The sequence below is a fragment of the Ochotona princeps genome, chromosome 24 (assembly GCF_030435755.1).
Source record: "Ochotona princeps isolate mOchPri1 chromosome 24, mOchPri1.hap1, whole genome shotgun sequence".
NCBI lineage: Eukaryota > Metazoa > Chordata > Mammalia > Lagomorpha > Ochotonidae > Ochotona > Ochotona princeps.
In genome coordinates this window covers 14,602,972-14,622,415 of record NC_080855.1, presented here as the reverse complement: position 1 = coordinate 14,622,415, position 19,444 = coordinate 14,602,972, and the positions used below count along the sequence as shown (strand labels likewise).

General features: G+C 57.5%; 1 protein-coding gene across 1 annotated transcript in view; it reads left to right on the top strand.

Annotated features, from left to right (window-relative positions):
• The window catches only part of LOC118757798 (uncharacterized), an 80,241-nt gene that overhangs the window by 39,280 nt on the left and 21,517 nt on the right, over positions 1 to 19,444 (top strand). Inside the window, 14 exon segments of the mRNA XM_058681086.1 lie at positions 20 to 182; positions 261 to 347; positions 2,554 to 2,691; positions 2,786 to 2,905; positions 3,361 to 3,450; positions 4,188 to 4,405; positions 6,744 to 6,937; positions 12,492 to 12,806; positions 13,318 to 13,499; positions 14,327 to 14,404; positions 15,211 to 15,403; positions 17,697 to 17,863; positions 18,154 to 18,266; positions 19,160 to 19,254. Of these exon segments, the coding sequence (XP_058537069.1) occupies positions 20 to 182; positions 261 to 347; positions 2,554 to 2,691; positions 2,786 to 2,905; positions 3,361 to 3,450; positions 4,188 to 4,405; positions 6,744 to 6,937; positions 12,492 to 12,806; positions 13,318 to 13,499; positions 14,327 to 14,404; positions 15,211 to 15,403; positions 17,697 to 17,863; positions 18,154 to 18,266; positions 19,160 to 19,254 (2,153 nt within the window).

Genomic DNA, 19,444 nt, shown 5'->3' with positions numbered 1-19,444 from the left:
CTCCCCCCATCTGTCCCAGGCACTCCTGGCGCCTGCCCATCCCGCCCAGCCTCCTCCTGCAGGCGACCTTCACAGCAGAGGAACAGCAGCCACGCTACTCATTAGAGACCAGGTTTGCCCTGTACGGCCAGGAGGAGGTGCTGCAGATCGTGGTCCTGGGTCGCCAGGCCGGACACGCCTATGTGAGTGGGCGCCACCCAGGCAGGGGCTTCCTGTCCACCCTGGATGCACCTGTGCCATTGTCCCTCCATGCCTCCCAGGTGTGCGCAGGCCTGACCCACCCATACCATAATGCGGCCATCCCCAGGGACCTCGAGGGCTGTGTGGTGACGTGGAGTGGGGACACAGTGAGTGACAGACCCGGCCACCCCGGTGTAGGTTTCTATTGCTGTTGAGCTAGACAGGCTGTGCGTCCACCCACTTGCCATGTAGCCAGGGGGCCTTCTCCAAGGGGCCAGCATGCTTAAAAGCTCTCAGCGCCTTTTTGGAGAAGACCCCAATCCGTGTGATCTAAGGAACTCTTTCTGACCTCTACTACCCATGTCAGCTCGGTCTGGCTGCCCACATGTCTTTGACGCGTGTCCCCAGGGCCTTGGCCATCCAGCACCTTCCCCAAGCTCCACTTCTGTGATGCACGTGTTGGGTCGGTCACCATTTCTTCTTCCTCTCTGTTTACAATGGACTGTGTGGCTGCTGGGCCAGGGACGCAGGAGGTGCCTAGCCAGCACCTGCTGTCAGAGTACTATCTCACAGCTGGCAAAGTGGCTGCCAGGAGCTGGAATGTGGCGACCCTGGGAAGCTGCCACACATGCTTGGCTCTGCCGTGGGTGGGGCAGGTGTCACCGTCCCCATGGAAGTGAATGAACGCGATCCAGTGTGTCCCACTACACTTGATCAGAGCAGGCCAGATAGGCCTTAGCGTGCTGACCCCTGGCTCAGAGTCTCCTGCTTTGGTCTCCTATGGGTGGCACCTGCCTGTCCTTGGCACATCTTGTCACATCTTGGGCCTCCGTGCTCCCATCTGCGCAGTGGGGGCAGCAGCACTCCCATACTAGGCAGTGGCTCTGAGCATTGGGATGTGACTCCGAGGCCCTCTTATCAACCAAGCCTCCTTTCTGACCCTTCTAAAATTAACGGGAGCTCTGAGAGCAGACAGCATTCTCCTGCAAGCATTTATTGAGCACCTACAGTGTACCAGGTCCCCAGGACCAGTAGTGACCACATCTCCCAGCAGCCTAATGGGAGGAGGCAGAGCTGGGCCAGTGTCCCTTCTGTACCCAGAGCTTCCCCCCCAACCGCTGGCAGTCAGATGAGCACATGAGCGGCTGTCCCAGGGGGTTGGACATGAACTTCCTGAGCCTGCAAGTGAGCAAAGGACAGGATGTGACAGCCAAGCCCTTGGATCCTCTAGCTCACACTAGAGATGCGTGGGGCCAGGTCTGGCCTGCAGATGTGTTTTGTTTGGCCTGCCGAGCGCCTGCAATCTTACTTAACTGCCCCCGCCATGAATCTGAAGGTTTGGGGAGGAACCCAGATTTCTGCCAGGCGTCTGAGAGTGAGAGGCACGGGGTGCACTGGGCCTCAAACCTCAGCCAGCAGGGCAGAAGGGAGCCAACTCGGCCCTCTGCTCTTTCTGTGAAGGCCATCTTGATTCTGCAAGTTTTTCTTCTTTTCTTTTGCAACCTGCTTTTCTTTCTTCTTTCTTGGTTCTCTAAAAAAGCCTCGTGGCTCTCTGCAGACGCCCAGCTCTGGTCGGAAACTGTTTTAAGATGAAGAGAGACAGGATGGGGCAGGCCTCGGGCAGCTGCTGAGTTGTTGAATGGATGCATGTTGCCCGGGGCTGCGAGCCTGGGGGCTTGGAAGCCAGTCTTCTGCCAGGGCTGGAGGTCACAGTCCCGAGTGAGTTGCACTGGGCTGCGAGCCTGGGGACTTGGAAGCCAGTCTTCGGCCAGGGCTGGAGGTCACAGTCCCGAGTGAGTTGCACTGGGCTGCGGTCCAGCACCAGCAGGGCATAGCTCCTCCCCTTGCCTTTCCCCTTGACCAGGGACCATCTTATCAGTGAGTCCCTTCTGCTGGACCAGGTCACTAGCCACAGGACTGGGGGATTAGGACATGGCCATCCTTGGGGCATGTGCCTTGGAGCTAAATGTTCATCTGCTCCAGCCTGGCTTTGACCTTGGGGTCTTGGGTTACAGCCAGCAATGTTGCGTTTGTCCAAATAGTAATTGGGCACCTGCTGTATGCTGGTACTGTGCTGAGTGTTGGGAAGGCAGCAGCAGGCAAAACAGACTCGCTCAGGGTGCCCCCTTGAATGAAACACGTGTGTTCATGCTTGCTGCACCAGTGGCCCCTGCAGTGGCCCATCCTTAGCCTGGAAGTCCAGTGTGCACCTGTCCCCCTACTTCCTGCTCTCTGAATCAAGAGTATATAATAGGATCCAACCTACTCATCTTGGGGCCACCTGATTCTGCCTGCAGCATTCCACAGGTGGCTTCCGCAGGCGTGTGGGGACAGGAGGTGACCTCTCCCTGTCTCTGGTTCTAGTACCTTCAGGCTAAGAACAAGGAGGCTGAGGCTACTTGCAAAGTCAACCAGAAGGTTGTGCTGCATGTCAAGGGTTTGTACCATGATGGTTCTGAGCAGGAGAAAATCCGGCACCGCCTGGCCCTGGACGTGGCCCAGGCCTCCCAGGTACCACCTGTTGCCAGGCTGGGCACCCGACAGCTCATGCCCTCAAGCAGATCCTGGTGTGGCGGACATTAACGGTGCTGTCTGCTCTTCCCAGCCCAGCTTCCCCCACACCCTGAGCTTGAATGGGGATGTGCTTTTCAGACAGAGCCCTGGAGGAGCGTTCAACTTCGACATCAGGGTGCAAGCTGCGATCAACCATAGTACCATGTCCCAGGTCAGGAGGTTGTGCTTGGCTCTCTTGCCTAGGGATGAAGGGTTTTCACAGGAACTCAGAGAAGCCTGAGCCAGGATGGTCAAGGGGGGCCGTTGGGGAGCTGGTGGTACAGCCGTTGTCATGGTGGGGGGCGTGGGAGCAGTCAGGATGCATGCAGGGTGTCACCTACAAGGACCAGCTTTTCTGTGGAAGTCTGTACATACCTCCCACCCCCTCCTCCGTGTCACGATTCTGAATGATTCTGCTTCTGGTTCATGGTCAGGATCAGTGGCAGGAGGCAGGATGTCTGAGCCAAGAGAAAAATCGGGAGGTGTGTCCCGTGCCTGGGCCTGTACTCCCCAATTCTGCCACCACCTCTGTGCAGCCTCCTGGGATTTAGGACTGAGGGTGGAGTTGGCGGCCACTTCCTGGCTCCGCTGTTCCCCCGAAGCCCCTGCTGCCCCTGCCTCCAGCAGGTGTCTGTGCAGCTGAACGGGTCCGACTCCCACTGTGCAGCTCTCTTCCAGCTCAGCCATCCCCAGGGACCCTCTGCTCCAAATGTGCAGGTGCAGGTATGGCCGGTCCTCCCTTGGGGTGAATTGCTGTCACAGGCGAAGAGGAAGGAGAGAGGTGGAGGGGGCTGGCGGATCAGGAGCACCAGGCAGGGAGGCCCTGATGCCATCACTGGGAGTGGGCTGAGCAAGTCCCTGGGAGGCACCAAGTGGGTGCAACACCTGGCAGATGGAGAGCCACAGAAGCAGCCTGGGGAGGTGAGGGTTGGGAAAAGCCTGGGATTCCTCACAATGGCCATTTGGGCCAAGGCTGTTTTGTCAGTGTGGGCTGGGAACACTTGAGGGTTTTACCCCCAGAAGGAACTAAGAAGGCTGGGGAGACACAGGTTCTTGGAAACATTTGCAAATGCAGAAGTTCACATTGGGGTCTCAGCTCACCTGCTGGCCCCGCTGTGTGAGCCACATGCTGAGCCTCAGTTTTGCTGGCTAGAAAATGGGTCTGTGTGTTCTCTGCTGCCTTGAGGAGGTGCTGTGTGGTTGGACACTTTGGTCTCCCTGTGACTTTTCCCACTGCACCCGTGGTAGAGAGGATGTAATGAGATGCCACTCTAGGGTGGGAGCCAGGGTCCAGGAGGCTGTCTCCTCTTCTCCATGTCTTGTTTCTTTTCATGTTTGCTGTTGGCTTGGTTTGCTGAGGACCCAGAGCTGGTTCAGGAGGGCTTCCTAGAGGAGGGCCCCCACATGCCCTCCCCATTCCACTCCACTCTGAGGTCCTCCTTGCCTCCCTGCAGGTGCAGGTGGCTGCTGGGAGCGACAAGGAGCGCAGCCACCACTGTTCGCTGTCCGTGCTTGTGGCCAGTCGGGAGCTGCTTCGCCTGGAGGTTGATGGGCACCTGGCCACCCGCAGGAGTGGCCGGGGCTGGGCCATGAGCATCCTCCTGCGCCAGGCCTTGCTGGCAGGCCCCACAGCTGTCCAGCTGCAGTTTTCTGGCAGGATCACCCCCACAAGGTATGGTCCACACGTGGCCTGTGAGAGAACAGGTACCAATGTCCCATGAGCCAGGAGCTTCATCCGGGCCTCCCACATTAGGGGCAGGGGTGCAAGGACTCAAGCCATCCTCTGTTGACTTCCCAAGCCATTAGTGGGGGCTGCATCGGAAGTAGAACAGCTAGGACTTGAGCTGACACCCATGTGGGATGCTGGTGAAGCAGATGGTGGCTCTACCCACTCTGCCACAGCACTGGCCCCATATGGGCTTCACAGTGAGGCTGCTCAGCCTGCTGGGTGGGAGAGCCCTTCTCCACCCCTCTTCCCTGCTGAGTGTATACAATGCCCAAAATGGTTGGCCGACTTGGGGAAACGTTTTCCATCTACAGCCCACCCCCCTGCTCTTGCAGGATGCCACATGGGGGCAGCTGATGGCAGGGTTGGCTAGGCAGGTGGCATAAGGGAGGAGGCTGGCAGTGCTCTGGTATTCTCAGGGCATGGTTACCATCTGGAGCAGCTCTCGGGGCCCAGACACTCACGGGGGTTTACGATAGCTTCACTGTCCATGCCTGGCGGATGAACTCCGTGGGTGGAGCCGACTGGAAGTCTGAAGCCTGGTTAGGGTCGTTTAGGGGCATCCCAGGAGTGAATCCTCAAAACCAAGGATGCTCCCATCACCCGGAAATTCCCGGTGTGAGAGTCGGGCGGAGAGCCCAGCGTGTGCAGCTCCCGGTCCTGTGCCTCCTGGCAGACGGTGTCTTCAGCCCCGCCCCTCCGCGCATGCATCCCCAGTGTCTGCCCAGCCTTGGCCTGGGTCTGGGGAGATCCCAGGCTATGAGTGATCTTGTTTTAATTTTTAAGAACTACACGAGGAAATTAGAAAATAGGAAAAAGGGAAAAGTGCTCAAAGCAGCACTAGTCAGGCAAATGCAAATTTGAGGTCCTCTCTATTTTGTAGAACTGGAGGGGGAGTTTTGGGGGGCTTCCTAGGAACCAATACAAAAAGAGAAACCAGCCAGGAGTATTTGCAGTGACCTTGAACACCCAGTTGCCTTGCTGGGGCTGCTGTCTGGGGCAGCACCTCCCACACATTCAAGCCGCGGACACGCCTACAGTGCCGGCCGCCACGTCGGCTCCCGCCGCGTGCACCTCACGGCTACTAGTATCGTCACTCACCATAGCCATGGATGCTGATCGGTCATCACGGGCAGGGACCAGGCTCCTGATTCTCCAGGGCTCACTTAATTTTGAGGGCCAGCCTGCACCCAAGGCAGTCCTGCACACTTTCTCTGCCTCAGTTTCCTCGTCCGTTGGATGGGGCTGGTGGCAGCATCATGCCTCCCAGTGCTGTGAGGGGCCCAGCAGTGCACTGAGCATGCCACAGGATCAGCCATGTGGCGTGTTCGTGACTCTCACTCTGAGGGTCATGACATCCGGCTGGGCTCCATTTGAGGTTGTTCTCTGATGTTCCTGGCTGACTTCAGCCCTTAGCCATGTTGCCCATCCTAACCAGTGCCCAGGTAGATGTGGTCAGGAGCTGGGAAACCCAGGGTAGTTCCCCTCCCTTGCCTGGCACCTAGCGTTCCTACACTCCCCCTCCCCCACTCTGGCTGCTCATGCCACAGGTCTCTCGGGGTCAGTCACATTTTTGAGCCCAAAGCAGGAAAAAGGGGTGCAGTGAGCTAAGCAGCCATCTGCAATGCTGCCGTGTCCTATTAGAGCACTGGTCTGAGTCCCCACTGCCGATCCAGCTCCCTGCCAATGTGCTTGGGAAAGCAATAGAGGATGACCCAAGTGGTGGAGCCCTGCACCCACGTGGGAGATGCAGGTGGAGTTCAGGGCTCCTGGCTTGGGCCACTGTAGAAGTGAACCAGCAGATGGAAGATGGCCTATGCTCTCTCATTCTCCTCTGCAAATCAATAAATAAATCTTAAAAAAAAAAAATCCCAGGTCATAAAGGCAGAGTTGCTCCAAAGGCACCCACGATTTAGGGGGGGAGGGGCGTGTCTGGCTGGACGTGTGGGTCAGCTCCAGCCAGCGGTGGCTTGGCTCAGCGTCACGATCTCCATTGGATCCCTCTCTTTACAAACCAAGAAGCAGAGCCTCAGAGAGGTTAGGTTCTTGTCCAGGTCACACAGTGAGTGGGTAGGTCCTCTGGGGATTCAGACCGAGTCACCAGACCACACAAGTTGATGAGCTGAGCTCCCTTCCTCTCCAGCTCCCGGGGTGGGGCACGCAGAGCCCTGTGGAAATGGGCCCAGGCTTGGTCTGGACCACAAGTTCCAGAGCCTGCCCCAGGCCAGACCTGCTTCCCTGGGGAGTGGGGCTGCCCTCTCACCTCCTCCACTTTCCACCCCAGGCTCTGGCTGCTTTCCAAGGTTCTGCTGGACCAGGACACGGCACAGCTGCTGGTCAAGGCCTCAGAGGAACGGGGTGGAGGCCACGTGCTGAGGCTGCGGGGTCAAGCCCAGTACTCGAGAGCCGGCTGGGCACCACAACTACACCTGCTGGGCCTCAGGGGTTCGCTGAAGTGGAAAGAGATGCTTCAAGAGGGTGAGGCCCAAGGTGTGGGGGGCGGGAGGCGTGGCAATCACAGCTAGTGCTGAACTCGCAGGGCAGGTTACGCTCTGCCCATGTTCACTGAGTGTGTGGGAGTCCAGAGGGGCCCAGGGGGTTGTGGGAGGTCGCTGAAGAGGCTCAGTTTGGGTTCTGCCTGCACACAAAGATTCAGGGAGGAGGCAGACAAAGATGAATGGGAATGCGGAATTTATTCAGCGCGAGAGCAAGCACTCAGGGAGTATATGAGGGCCAGCTTGAGAGGATGTGCGACCATGGGCAGGGTTTAGGGCCATCCTTCTCTGCTCCTGGTGGTGTCTGGGGTGGAGCTTCTTCTTGTTACAGTGACCTGAAGGTCTCTGTGGACACAGCCTGTAGCCCTGTTGGAGATTTCTACCTGGGGTTGGTTCTCAGTTACAAGGTTGCAGAACTTGTGGCTTGGCAGAAAGCAGAGGGGAGGTTTGGGGGTGCGGAGGCAGGGGCTAGAGCTGCCGCTCAGGGTGGCCAGGACTGCTAGGCTCCTCCCTGCCTGCAGTGAAGAGAGGCTCCCCTGTGTGTCCAAACATCGGGTAGGTTTCCTATGCAGGATTTACCTGGACCTTTAGCAGGCTAATGCTGGATCCTTTTTCCCTGGTATTTTCCATGTGGACTTCAGTTCAAGCTTGACGAAGAGGTGCAGGGATGTCGGAGGCCCTTTGCATGACATGCACTGTGTCTTCCGCATCCTCACCTACTCACATCCTTCCTGCTGTGTTTCAGTGATGGACAATGGACATATAAATGTGCACTGCACACAGACAAGCCTGTAACACGTTCTGTGCTTGGACTTCAGTTTCCTTCAGTTGTGCACGTGGTGGCTCCTGCCCACTCGACATGTCCGTGTCGATGTGCTGAAAGCAAGTGCTCCCCTACCTTCCACCACCTTCCCTCCCAGGATGCACCAGTGTGCATCGGCTGGGCTGGTACCCTGATGGGGCTGAGAACATTGCTATCTGTCCCTGGAGGTCCCTCCCACCCTCCCCCAGCCAGTCCCAATTCCTGGCCCGCCCCACAGGAAGCGGCTGCCCTCTTGACCTTGTCCGTCACGGAAGCGTTGGCCAGGGGAATGGCACAGGGAGCCTACCTTCTGGTGGCATCGTGCTTTGGCAACTCCAGCATGTCCCTTGGCGTGACCAGGGGTGTGCATTACTGAATGGTGGTTCACCATGGGAACACGCTGCCCTTGGTTGAGGCTGCCGAATGCGTGGTGTGCAGTGAGGACAGAGCTGCTGCAGGTACTCCACTAAGCGGCTTTTGGATGGAGGTATTCTTTTCTCACGTGAACACTGAGAAGTGAGACTGCTGGATCCCAGGGCAGTCGTGGGTTCACTCTCCTAAGAAAGCACCCAACCTAATCTTGTAGAGGACGTCTTTCCGCTTGCTGTTCCTCTGTGGACTTGGGGCTGTCCTATGTTTTCGCTGACACAGGTGTCGGGTTAGCTATCACTGGGGCAGGTGTCTAGCTGATTGGCTCAGATGCTAATGAGATAGCCACGCCCCACGTCAGAGGGTCTCCGCTGGATTCCTGGGGCCTGCTCTCCAGCTTCTGCACACCCAGGAGGCAGCAGAAGGATGGCTCAGGCAGCTGGATCCTGCTCACTTGTGTGAGAGACCAAGCTTTTTTTTTTTTTTTTTTTTTTAAGATTTACTTCCATTGAAAAGGCAGATTTACAGAGAAAAGGAAAGACAGAAAGATCTTCCATTTACTGGCTTACTCCCCAGATTGTCAGAAACAGAGCTGATCTGAAGCCTCCTCTGGGTTTCCCGTGTGGGTGCAGGGTCCCTAGGTTTCGGACCATCCTCCACTGCTTTCCCAAGCTACAGTCGGAGCTGGAAGGGAAGTGAAGCAGCTGGACATAACCAGTGCCTGTATGGGATGCCAGTGCTTGAAGGTAGAGGATTGGCCAGTTGAGTCAATGGTGCCAGCCCCTGGATATTTTTTAGGGTTTATTTCATTTATTTGAAAGGTAGAGTTAGAGAACTTGCTCTTCCACTCGGACAGCTGTCATGGGCCAGTCTGAAGCCAGGAGCTTCTTCCAGGTCTCCCTTATGGTTGGATGCACCCAAGGACTTGGGCCATTCTCTGATGCTTTCCCAGGTGCACCAACAGACAGCTGGTTCAGAAATGGAGCACCCAGGATTCCAACTGGCATCATGTGGGATGCCGGTGTTCCAGGCAGCAGTTTGACGTGCTGTGACACAGTGCTTGCCCTGAGACCTGGATTGACATTCCTGTTTCTAGCCTCGGCCTGGCCCAGCTCTGACTGTTTAGGCCTTGTGAGGCCTGAACCTCGAAAGTGGAAGGGGCACTTTCTTCTGTCTCTCAGTCTCGCGTTCTCTGTGCCTGTTGAATAAATAATAGTCATTAGGCTGTAGTGTGGACCTCGTGGTATCCCACTGGTGGCGTTAGTACGCACGGCGATGATGACAGCCACTCCATTGTCTTCCTTGATGAGCTGTCAGCTTTCTGAGCCACTTACTGAATTGTAGAATATTCTGGGTGCACGTCTTGCAACACACACCTGTTTTGTGGCTTGCCTTTTATTTTTGTATTCATAAGTAAGTTATGTTTGGCAGATGTTTTAGTTCTGATGAGAACTGGTTCTCTGTTCTTTTTTTTTTCTTTGTGGTTGTTGATTTTGGTATCCCAAGGAGCTTTGCCAATTCAGATTCTTAAAGTATTTTTTCTGGAAGTTTTATATTTTGCCCTTACATATAGTGAAAGATCTGTCTTGACCTATTTCTTAAATTCTTTTTTTTTTAAAAAAGATATTTATCTGAAAGAGCAACAGAGAGTCAGAGAAGAGAAAGATGTTCCATTCCCTGGTTCATGCCCTAAAGAGCTGCAGGGAGTGGCCAGTCTGGTCCAAGCTGGAGCCAGGAGCCAGGAGCCCCATCTGGGTCTCCCACATGGGTACACGCACTAGTTCGCTTCCTAAATGGCCACAGTGGCCTGCAGCTGAGCCGATCCAAAGTCGGGAATCTTTCAGGTCTCTCAGTGGGTGCAGGTACCCAAGGACTCAGGCCATCCTGCACTGCTTTTCCAGGCCACAAGCGGAGAGCTGAATCAGAAGTGAGCAGCTAGGGTACAAATTGGTGCCCGTATGGAATGCCCATCCTTGCCAGTGGAAGATTAGCCTGTTGAGTCACTGCTAGCCCCAAGATACTATTGCAAGAAAAACTCCCTCCAAGGGTTCAGTTCTTTAAGTGTTGACAAGTCGTGTAGTTGCTTACGGTGCAGTCCAAGCACAGTCCCAGCAGACCAGTTGGCCACACCCAGAACTTCCCTCTTGCCATCTGTGGGTTACCTGATGGTTCTGTTGGCCGTTACAGTGGTACCAGCAGTTCAGGAAGGTAGGTTAAGTGGACTCACGGGCTGTGTGAGCTTTGGCATCTGGTGTCGCCCATCTGGCAAGATGGATCTGGAAGTTACTCGAGATGTTGGCACATGTTGGTGCCGGCTGACCGCTGGGTGGTTTCCATAGTGTGGACCACAGGAGAGGTGCTGGATTATATTCGGTGTTGGCCATGGCGGTCAGGCTGGGGTTTGGTGGGAACAGATGGCCTCATTTTCTGTGGGTTAGCAGCTGGCAGGGGGATTGCCAAGGGTAGCGGAAGTTCACACCTAACTGGCGCAGAGCCGCTGGCTGGTTTCTGAGCGGCGGCGCCGTCTCCTCTTGCCACCCACATCATGTGAAGCCTGCGTCTGTGCCGGCAGTTGGTGTCACTGGGTTTGTGGCTGGCTCTTGTGAACTGGTGTGTTGCAGCATCTCATTTAGTTCCTGATTCTCATTTCCCTAATGACCAGCGATGTGGAACAGCTATTCAAACACTCGCTAGCATTTCGTATCTTCTTGGGTAGCATCTATACAAGTCCTTGTTTGAGTCGTTTGCTTTCTAATTGCGGAGTTTCCAAAACCATTAAACCTTCTTTCTCAGTGACAAATTGTTACAAGTGTTTCCTGGAATGAGGCTTGTCTTTTAAGGTTTTCCTGAACCTAAAAGTTACCTCTTCATTGACTTTAAAAAAGTGACCCTTTGGGGGGGGGGCACAATGGTAAGCTAGTGGCTTAAGCCCTTATCTTGCATGCACTAGGATCCCACATAGGTGCAGGTGTGTATCCTGGCTGCTCCACTTCCCATCCAGCTCCCTGCTTGTGGCTTGGGAAAGCAGTCAAGGACGACCCAAAGCCTTGGGACCCTGCACCTGTGTGGGAGACCCAGAAGAGGCTCCTGGCTCCTGGCTTTGGATTAGCTCAGCTCCAGCCATTGCAGCCGCTTGGGGAGTAAATCAGTGGACGGGAGATCTTCTTCTGTCTCTCCTCATCTCTGTATATTTGACTTTCCAATAAAAAGAAATTAAATCTTAAAAAAAGGAAGTGACTTTTGGAAGAGTTGAAGTTTTTAGTTTGGAGGAAATCCCATTCATCTTTTTTCTTAACGGCCTGGGCTTTGGTGTCTTATAGAACTCTTACCTTGCCTGGCATGGCCCGTTCTTCGCAGGCCCTTTTTTGGTTTGTTTCTGGAAATATAAGAGTTTGAGGTTTGAAATTCAGATGCATGATTCATTTTGACTTTGTCTTGTCAGAGGCAGGGTGGTTTGTTTCCTCCTGTCTGTTCAGTTGGCATTTTGTGGGGTCTTCACCAGGTTTCTCTTATCAGTCATGTTTGTTAGATGAGGGAACTGGTGAGTGTCTGGCGGAACTGGTAATGTAGGGTCCCATGTGCCATTGTGGGAGATGTGTGCTTAGATGATCCTGACAACCATGAGTTCTGTCTGTGTGCGACTGCTCCAGACTTCTTCTTTTAAAAAATTTTCATTTATTTGAAAAGCAGAGTTAGTGAAGAAGAAAGAAAGATTTGCTGGTTTACTCCCTAAATGATGGCAGCAGCCAGGGTTGGGTCAGGCTGAAGCCAGGAGCCTGGAACCTCATCTAGCTCTCCCACATGGGTGGCGGGGGGTCCAAGCACTTGGGCCATCTTCAGCCACTTTCCCGGCCCATTAGCGGCGAGCTGGATCAGAAGCAGAGCAGCCAGGACTCAAGCTGTTATCCACACGAGAGGCCAGTGTATGCACAGGCAGTGGAACCTGCTCACAGCACTGGCCTCGGATACTCTGCATTCTGCGCTCAAGTTGACGTGAATGACCCGGCTTTGGAAGCACACAGCAGGAGTGTATAACCCAGGCTGGAGACTGCCTTCCTGGAGGTGTCGAGTCCAGTCTTGAATGACAGGCTGGCGAGATGTGAGTCGGAGTACCAGGACCCCCTGGAAGCCCAGAGAGAACCCAAAGGCGTTGAGGGACCCTCAGGAGTTCCAAGCTCAGTCTGGGCACTGTGAGTGGGCCCGGGCTGGTGTGGAAGCTCCTTGCCCGAGCCCGCTGTGACAGGCTCCCTGGGTGCCTAGGGCATCTAGACCTGGGGTCACGACCTCAGGAATCCAGCCCCTTCTTCCCCAGAGCTGCCCAGCCCCTTGGGCCATTGCTGACTTTCAGCTTCTCTGTACTCGGCAGGTAGCATCGAGATCACTGCTGACTTGGCCGTGCTCAGCTTCCTGCTGCGGGACAAGCGTGGCATGGTGGGGAACAGCGGCACCAGTGTGCGCAGTGTGACCTGTGTCCTCACCCGGAACAGCAGCCGGGCCTGGCCGGGAGCGCTGCGGCTGTGAGGGCAGTGGCAGCCCCCAGCGGGTGGCTTCGGAGGCCAGGCCAGCATCCGTGCTGATGGGGCCAGCCTGGCCCTGCATGGGGCCTGTGCTTGGGGCCCTGGACAGGCCCACCTTGGGGACAGCCTGAACCACAACGTGAGCTCGTGGACGAGGGACACAGGTGAGGGGTCTTGCTGCCAGCCTGTCTTGTTCCTCCAGATTCTGGATCCTGAAGCCCCAGGGACAGGACACGAAGGTGCCCCTGGGTTCCAAGCCCATGTCCTGCTGTGTGGCTGCCGCCTTCTGGCTGTCCTCAGCACCTCCATTGTCTTCTGTGATTTCTGCTTGGGTTGGGCATGGGGCTTCATGGCTGTCTCGACTTTGGCTTGCTCCCCCATCACATGGTAGAGAGGGTCCCCCAGGCCAGCCTGTGCTCATCTATTGAGGGGACGTTCCCTGGAGGTCTGCGGTGTCCCTGAGAGCTGGGCACAGGCCGGACATAAGGATTTGCCTTGCCTCTCTTGGTAACCATGAAGCTGGGTGGGACAGGTGGGCTTTCCGAGTCCATGGAGTGGGCCAGCTCTTCTGCTCCCACTGTCTTAAGGGACAGTGGCACCTGGGAGCCTCCCTTTGGGTCTCTGTCTGGATTCTCCTGGGTTCTGCCTGAGCCCCTCTGGCCCTCCTGCCCTCAGGTCACCCCTCAGAGCCCAGGCTGCTCACATCGCTCGCCCATGTGGCTTGTAACTGCTCTGTGCGCCTGATGATGCGGGGTCAGCCAGAGCCCAACCTGTACCCCGAGGAGTCCTCCCCTGTCTCTCCGGCCCCCCAACACTGGGGCTTCCCCTTCTGTGTGGACAGCCATGGACACTTCCAGGTGGGTAAGGAGGGAGAAGGGCGGGGACAGCAGGTGCTAAAGAGACCTACAGTCTTGCTTCTGCCCAGTGCATGCAATGCCGTCTGGAAGCTGGGCTAGCCGTGGACGTGGGCGGTGAGGGGCTGCACCTGGCCCTGTCAAGACCAACAGAGGGGGACTGTCAGGGGCTGGTCCCTGGGCCACACCGGAACCTCTCGGGGCTGCTGGGAACCCTGCCCGCCCGGCTGCAGGGGCATGTGCCTGTATGGAGGGGACTGTGGTCCAATGGGGTCACATGAGCCCAGGCCCTCATCACCCCCCACTGCCTGTGAGTTCCCCACTCATGTCCCTCCTGGTCTCCCCTCCCTCTTCCATCCTCCATCCTCCCATCTTTCCTGCGCTTCACCACCCCACGCCCCATCTCCTGGTGGCCTGTGGGGGAGCCGTGTGCACCAGGCAGGCACCCGTGCTCACTGACATACTGTGGGAAGAAAGGGGACATTGGCTCCATGCCCACGGGGACGGGAGCCCTGCAGCTTCCAGAACGCGTGTGAGGATGTGGCCATGGTGGTGGCCAGGGCTCGGGCCAAAGCCGGGCCACTTTGTCAGTCTGGATGGTGTAGCCTTGGGACCCTGCTTGCTCTCTGCCCTCCCCCTCACTGCACTTGCAGCGTGGGGCACTTCTGGGTGATTTTCTAGAATGTGTGCGAGGTCACTCCGGAGACTGTGGTTTGGGGACAACACTCACTTAGCACTCAGATCATTGCCAGGGTCGCTCCCCTGGAGGGAGGGGGCCGACTGAGGAGGTCAGATGAGGCTACCTCTGCCCAGCCTGCTGGTCTCTGCAGGTCAACTGCCACGGAGAGGCCTCGCCCGCCCGGCTGTCAGGGCTGTGCCTTGGGGACATCGCTGGGCAACCTCTCAAGGTACGGGGGGTGCTTGGGGGGCTCTAGGTGGCAAGGGGGCAGTGGCCTGCAAGGGGCATGGGCTGGGCAGGGCTCAGGTGCCTTCCTTGGAGCCTTCCCCTTGCCCGGTGCCTGTAGCCGAGCTCCCAGCCTGGCGTTGAGCTGGTGACTCGTCAGCTCACTCAGACGTCCACAGTGCTAGGTGGGGACAGGCACCGCCAGGCCTGGGACACGGGTGGACCGAGTGGCTCCAGGTGCTCCGTGGCCAGGTCCCAGGTGGAGGTGGGCTCTGGCACTTCCAGGCCACTTGCTGGGGACACTGGAACACACAGTTGATCCAGAACTGAGTGTAAACTGTGCAGGAGTCGTGGCCTGGTCAGTGCCCCCTCCCAGGTAGCTGGATGCAGGCCCAGCCCGAACGCAAGGGGCCACCAGCCTGGCTGAGGCAGGTACCTTGTGCGCTGCCTGGGGATGAGACAGGGGTTTCTGCTCTTGAGGTGCCCACCCCGGCCTCAGTGCAGGGGCTGTGGGCGGTCCCCGGGATCGGCCCTGGAAGCTCACAGGCTGGCCCAGCCCCGTCCCTGTGCTGCTCCCCAGGGCCTGGTGTAGTCAGAGCCCTGCAAGATGGGGCTGTGTGTGTGTTGCCTGTGGCCTGAACGTCCTTTTGCCTAGAGCAGGCTTCTCATGTGTGCATGGTAGTGAGCGTCAACTGGGGTTCATGTTAGAATGTAGATGGTGGCTCAGCCAGGCTCGGGGCTTGGGACTACCTTGTGCCCAGCTGGTTCCCAAGCATAGGGCAGCCTCATGCTCCCTCAGTTCTCTCGTAGCTCTCCATGGACATGGGCATTGGAGATGGCGGCTCTGGGTGCCTGGCAGTGTGGCCCGCCTCTCTCAACGGCTCCGTGAGCTGTTGTTCCCATGACATACACCTGCGATTCTGCAGCCAGAGCCAGCTCAACAGTGACAGCCTGCTGCAGGCTGGCTTCCCGGGTGAGGCCCACCTGGAGCTGCAGGTGCATGGTGAGGTGTCCAGCCTTGCTGCCTAGCCTCAGGCCTTGACACAACCATACTCTGCACACCCCCGCCTCCAGTCCCCACAGCCTAGGCCAGGCTATGGGCAGGACTGCATACCCTCCAATTCCGGGGCTCTAGGGGGACACTGCTTCGGGCTCCCCTCTGCAGTGCTGTCCGCCTGGAGAAGGCAGGAGAGCGCTCAGCACTGGGAACCAGCCATGACTGATGCCAGCAGTGAGGGTGCCTGTGAGGCAGGCTCTGTGCACCCAGATGCTCATCCCATTCACACAGAGCAGAAGTCAGAGCCGTTAGGAGTGCTCATGGTTCCTTGGCATCTCTGACCCTGCCTCCTGTGCACCTGCTCACTCTGCCCACTCAGTTCTGCAAGCACACTAGGCTTGCCTCTACCTCTGGACCTTTGCTCAGGGTACTCCTGCCTGCGATGCTCTCCCCACTGCTGGGCTCACCCCTTCCCGCCTCTGCCTTCCCTGTCAGTTGGCATCCCCAGTTCCCTCCATCTCTCCATGCCCTCATCCATACTGAAGGTGCAGGGTCCTGGTAGAAGGTTTCCATCATTGCTTGTCCCCTCCTGCCTGCCCTGTAGGACATACTCTGGGGTGTGAGTTCTGTTCTGAGGGACACACGGGGTGGGAGGGTATAGTAAGGTGGCTGCTGTTGGGGGGGTGAACCCATGTGATCATGGGAACACTATCTCCTTTCTTTTTTTTTTTTTAAAGATTTATTCATTTTATTACAGCCAGATATACACAGAGAGGAGAGACAGAGAGGAAGATCTTCCATCCGATGTTTCACTCCCCAAGTGAGCCCCAACGGGCCGATGCTGCGCCGATCCGAAGCCAGGAACCTGGAACCTCTTCCGGGTCTCCCACGCAGATGCAGGGTCCCAATGCATTGGGCCGTCCTCAACTGCTTTCCCAGGCCACAAGCAGGGAGCTGGATGGGAAGTGGAGCTGCCGGGATTAGAACCGGCGCCCATATGGGATCCCGGGGCTTTCAAGGCGAGGACTTTAGCCACTAGGCCACGCTGCCGGGCCCAACACTATCTCCTTTCTACAAACTCGAGCTGTGCATCTGCTAACTGATGCTTGAACCGGTCAGCCTGACCCTCTGGGCCCCTTGTGGGCTGCAGGGGAGCTGGCCCGGCCCCTGGTTGGCTCCCCTACAACCTGTGGCATTGTCTTCCTCTGGCCTCCAATTTTCCCTTCTGTGGGGCAAACCAGGGGAACCCCAGAGTAGGCCTGAGCTGGCCTCTGGTCAAGTGATGGGCATGCCATCCTAACCCCAGGAGGCCTGGGGTAGCTGCCTCCTGCCTTCCCACTGGGACCCAGGAAACTGTCTAGTCCTTGGGCCACTTTCCCCCAGGGTTAGCGTGTTTGGTGTCCCTGATCATGGAGGGGGGCACCTTGGTGTGGGGATCGTGTCTCCTATATGTCTCCCCCAACTTGAGCCCTGGAAAGCAGCAGAAGGAAGTGAGTAGTTCCTGAGGCCAGGTCTACACAGGCATGCTATCCTTCCATACCTTGTCTGCCTGGTGGGCTGTACCCACTGCACAGATGGGGAAGTGGAGGCTCAGTTGCCAGGCATGGCAGGGCACAGAGCAGGCTGAGTGGCTGGGGCAAAGCTGAGAGCTGTGCTCCCTCCACAGGCACTGGCCTGAGACGCACATAGGTGTCCTGTTTGTCTGGGGCTCCTGCTCCGGGGGAAGGGAGGGGGAGGCCCCAGGTCCTGATGTTGCTCCTCCTGGGGGACTCATTACTGCTGTGGGGAGCTGTGGTCCAGCCCCTAGAGGCGGAGCCAGAGGTGTGGGTGGGAGGAACAGGGGGGTGGGAAGGTGAACAGCAGGTTCCCCTGGTAACCTGTGAGGCTCTGGCTGCGTATCGGTTAGCCAGGGCTTTCGGAGCTAAAACTAGCTGCAGACCTGCTCAGGCAGGGGAAGGGGCTCTGATGTTGATGGGGGAGTAGGGGAGAGGGGACCCTGGAAGATACAGGAAAGTATAGCCTACTCCAGGTAAGCTGATCCCTGGCAGTAAGGAGGGCTGCGGAGGACTTCACCGGGGCAGTCCCTGAGGCTTCCTGCAGGAGGTGTTGTTTCAGCCGTCACCAAGCAAGTGGAGGGGCTGAGCACAACCTCCTGGAGGTTGCTAGGTGGATGATGTCCTTGAGACTCCAAGTGTGGGAGACTTGCAGTCTCCTGCCTCCTGTGGTCCCGGATGTGTCCCTGAGCGGGGATGGTCGTGAGTCCGAGTGTCCAGCTGCCCACACCTTTCTTTACCCCTAGAGACCCAGACCCTGGCCTCCATGGCCCTCCGTGGTAGCAATGATGAGGTCATCATGGACGTGGTGGCCATGATGGTTTGGCCACAGGAGGGCACTCTGGAGCTAGTAGCAAATGTCAGCCACGTGGTGCCCGCTCTCCAGAGACTGGGCCTGCCCCACATGAGCCAGGTGAGGTATTCCTGGGACAGAGGCCCTGGGGCAGGTGCTGATGCTGGGTGGGTGGGTGTGTGATCCTTTCTTTCCCACCTAAGCCCTTTCCTGGAAGGAATGCCTCATTTGGTGCTGTCTTGGCTGCTTCCAGCCCTGCCTGCGTCCTTGTTGTCCAGGGGTGGAGGGTGGGGAGGGTAAAGAAAGACCTGCTGGACTCCTTGGCCCTTGCAGTGCCTGGGGCCGGGGCTGTGAGGCCTTGTGGTGTCTGCCTGGTCCCTAAGGGCCTGTTCCCCCTGCTTACTCCTTAGCTGCTGCTGCGGGGCCTCTGGATCCCTCAGGAGGTGAGCGCCTCTCTGCGGCTGACCTGCGATGCTCAGGCCTGCTTGGTCCTTGAGGCCTGGGGCCAGAAGCAGGTGGACAGGTGAGCAGGGCTCTGGGGTACTGCCGGGAGGAAGGGGAGGGGCTGGATAAAGTGACCCTGGTATGAGCGCCTGCCTGTGCATGGTGGCGCTGTGGGGTGGGGGCAGGCAGGGGAGGTGGTGGAGTTGGAGGACACTCTGGTATAGCAACTGTTGGAGAGCGAGGCTGTGGGAAGAACGGGCTCCAGGCTCCGGGCTCAAGCATGGGGAGTCCGTGGGCTCCAGTTGTCCCAAGCCCTCCATCACAGTTGTCCATTACAGCCCTCAGTTCAGGGGCCTCCTGGGGGCGTGGCACAGAGCTGGGAGCTGGTGCTTGTGTGGCTGGTGGGCAGGCCACTGACCTGGGGGGAGAGTTGAAGCCAAAGTGAGGCTTCTGGGAGGCTCGGCCTCTTTGACACACCATTGAGTTGGCAAGTTGAGCTGTTGAGAGTCGGAAAAGTCCAGTGGGCATGCTCAGCAGGGTGGTAAGTTGCCCAAGGACCCAGAGTTCAGGAGAGGGCACATCAGGGGGTGATTAGGATCCTGCTGTGTATATGCTACTGGGGCTCCCCCAGGGGCTGCGCTGAAGGGCTGCCCGGGACCACTCTTGATCCTTTAAGGAAATGGAGAAACCAAGGTTCACAGGGAGTGGTCAGGAATGCCCAGCCCTGACCTATGCCCTGTCAGGCCCTGGTGTCCTCTGTGCAGCCATGGATGGGTGCTGGGTGCTAGCTCTGGGCTTGGGCCCTAGGTCTCCTGTGGGACCATGGATGGGTGCTGAGTGCTGCTGGGCTGGGTACTAGGTGCAGGCTCAGGCCCTTGGGTCCCATGGGCAGCTATTGATGGGTGCTGGGCATTGGGTTGGGTACATCGTGCCAGCTGTGGGCTCACTCGCTCGGTTTCTCTCTCCTCCCAGCAAAGAGCTGCTGCTCTCAGGCTGGCACCATCTCCCTGCCCTCCTGGGCCACTGTCCCAGCACAGCTTCCGCCATGGCCAAGGTAACCATGCCCTGCTCCTAACCACTTCCAAGTGTCCTGCCCAAGGCAGCAGGGGGTTGTGCAGCCTGGGCCTGCCAGGCCATGCTAGCACCTCCACATCTGTCTGCCAGCCACCCTCAGGAATCCCCCAACGTACCCTGGGTATATTCACGACTGCTTCCTTGCCCTGGACCAGATCACCCTGATTGATGCCACCCTAGTCT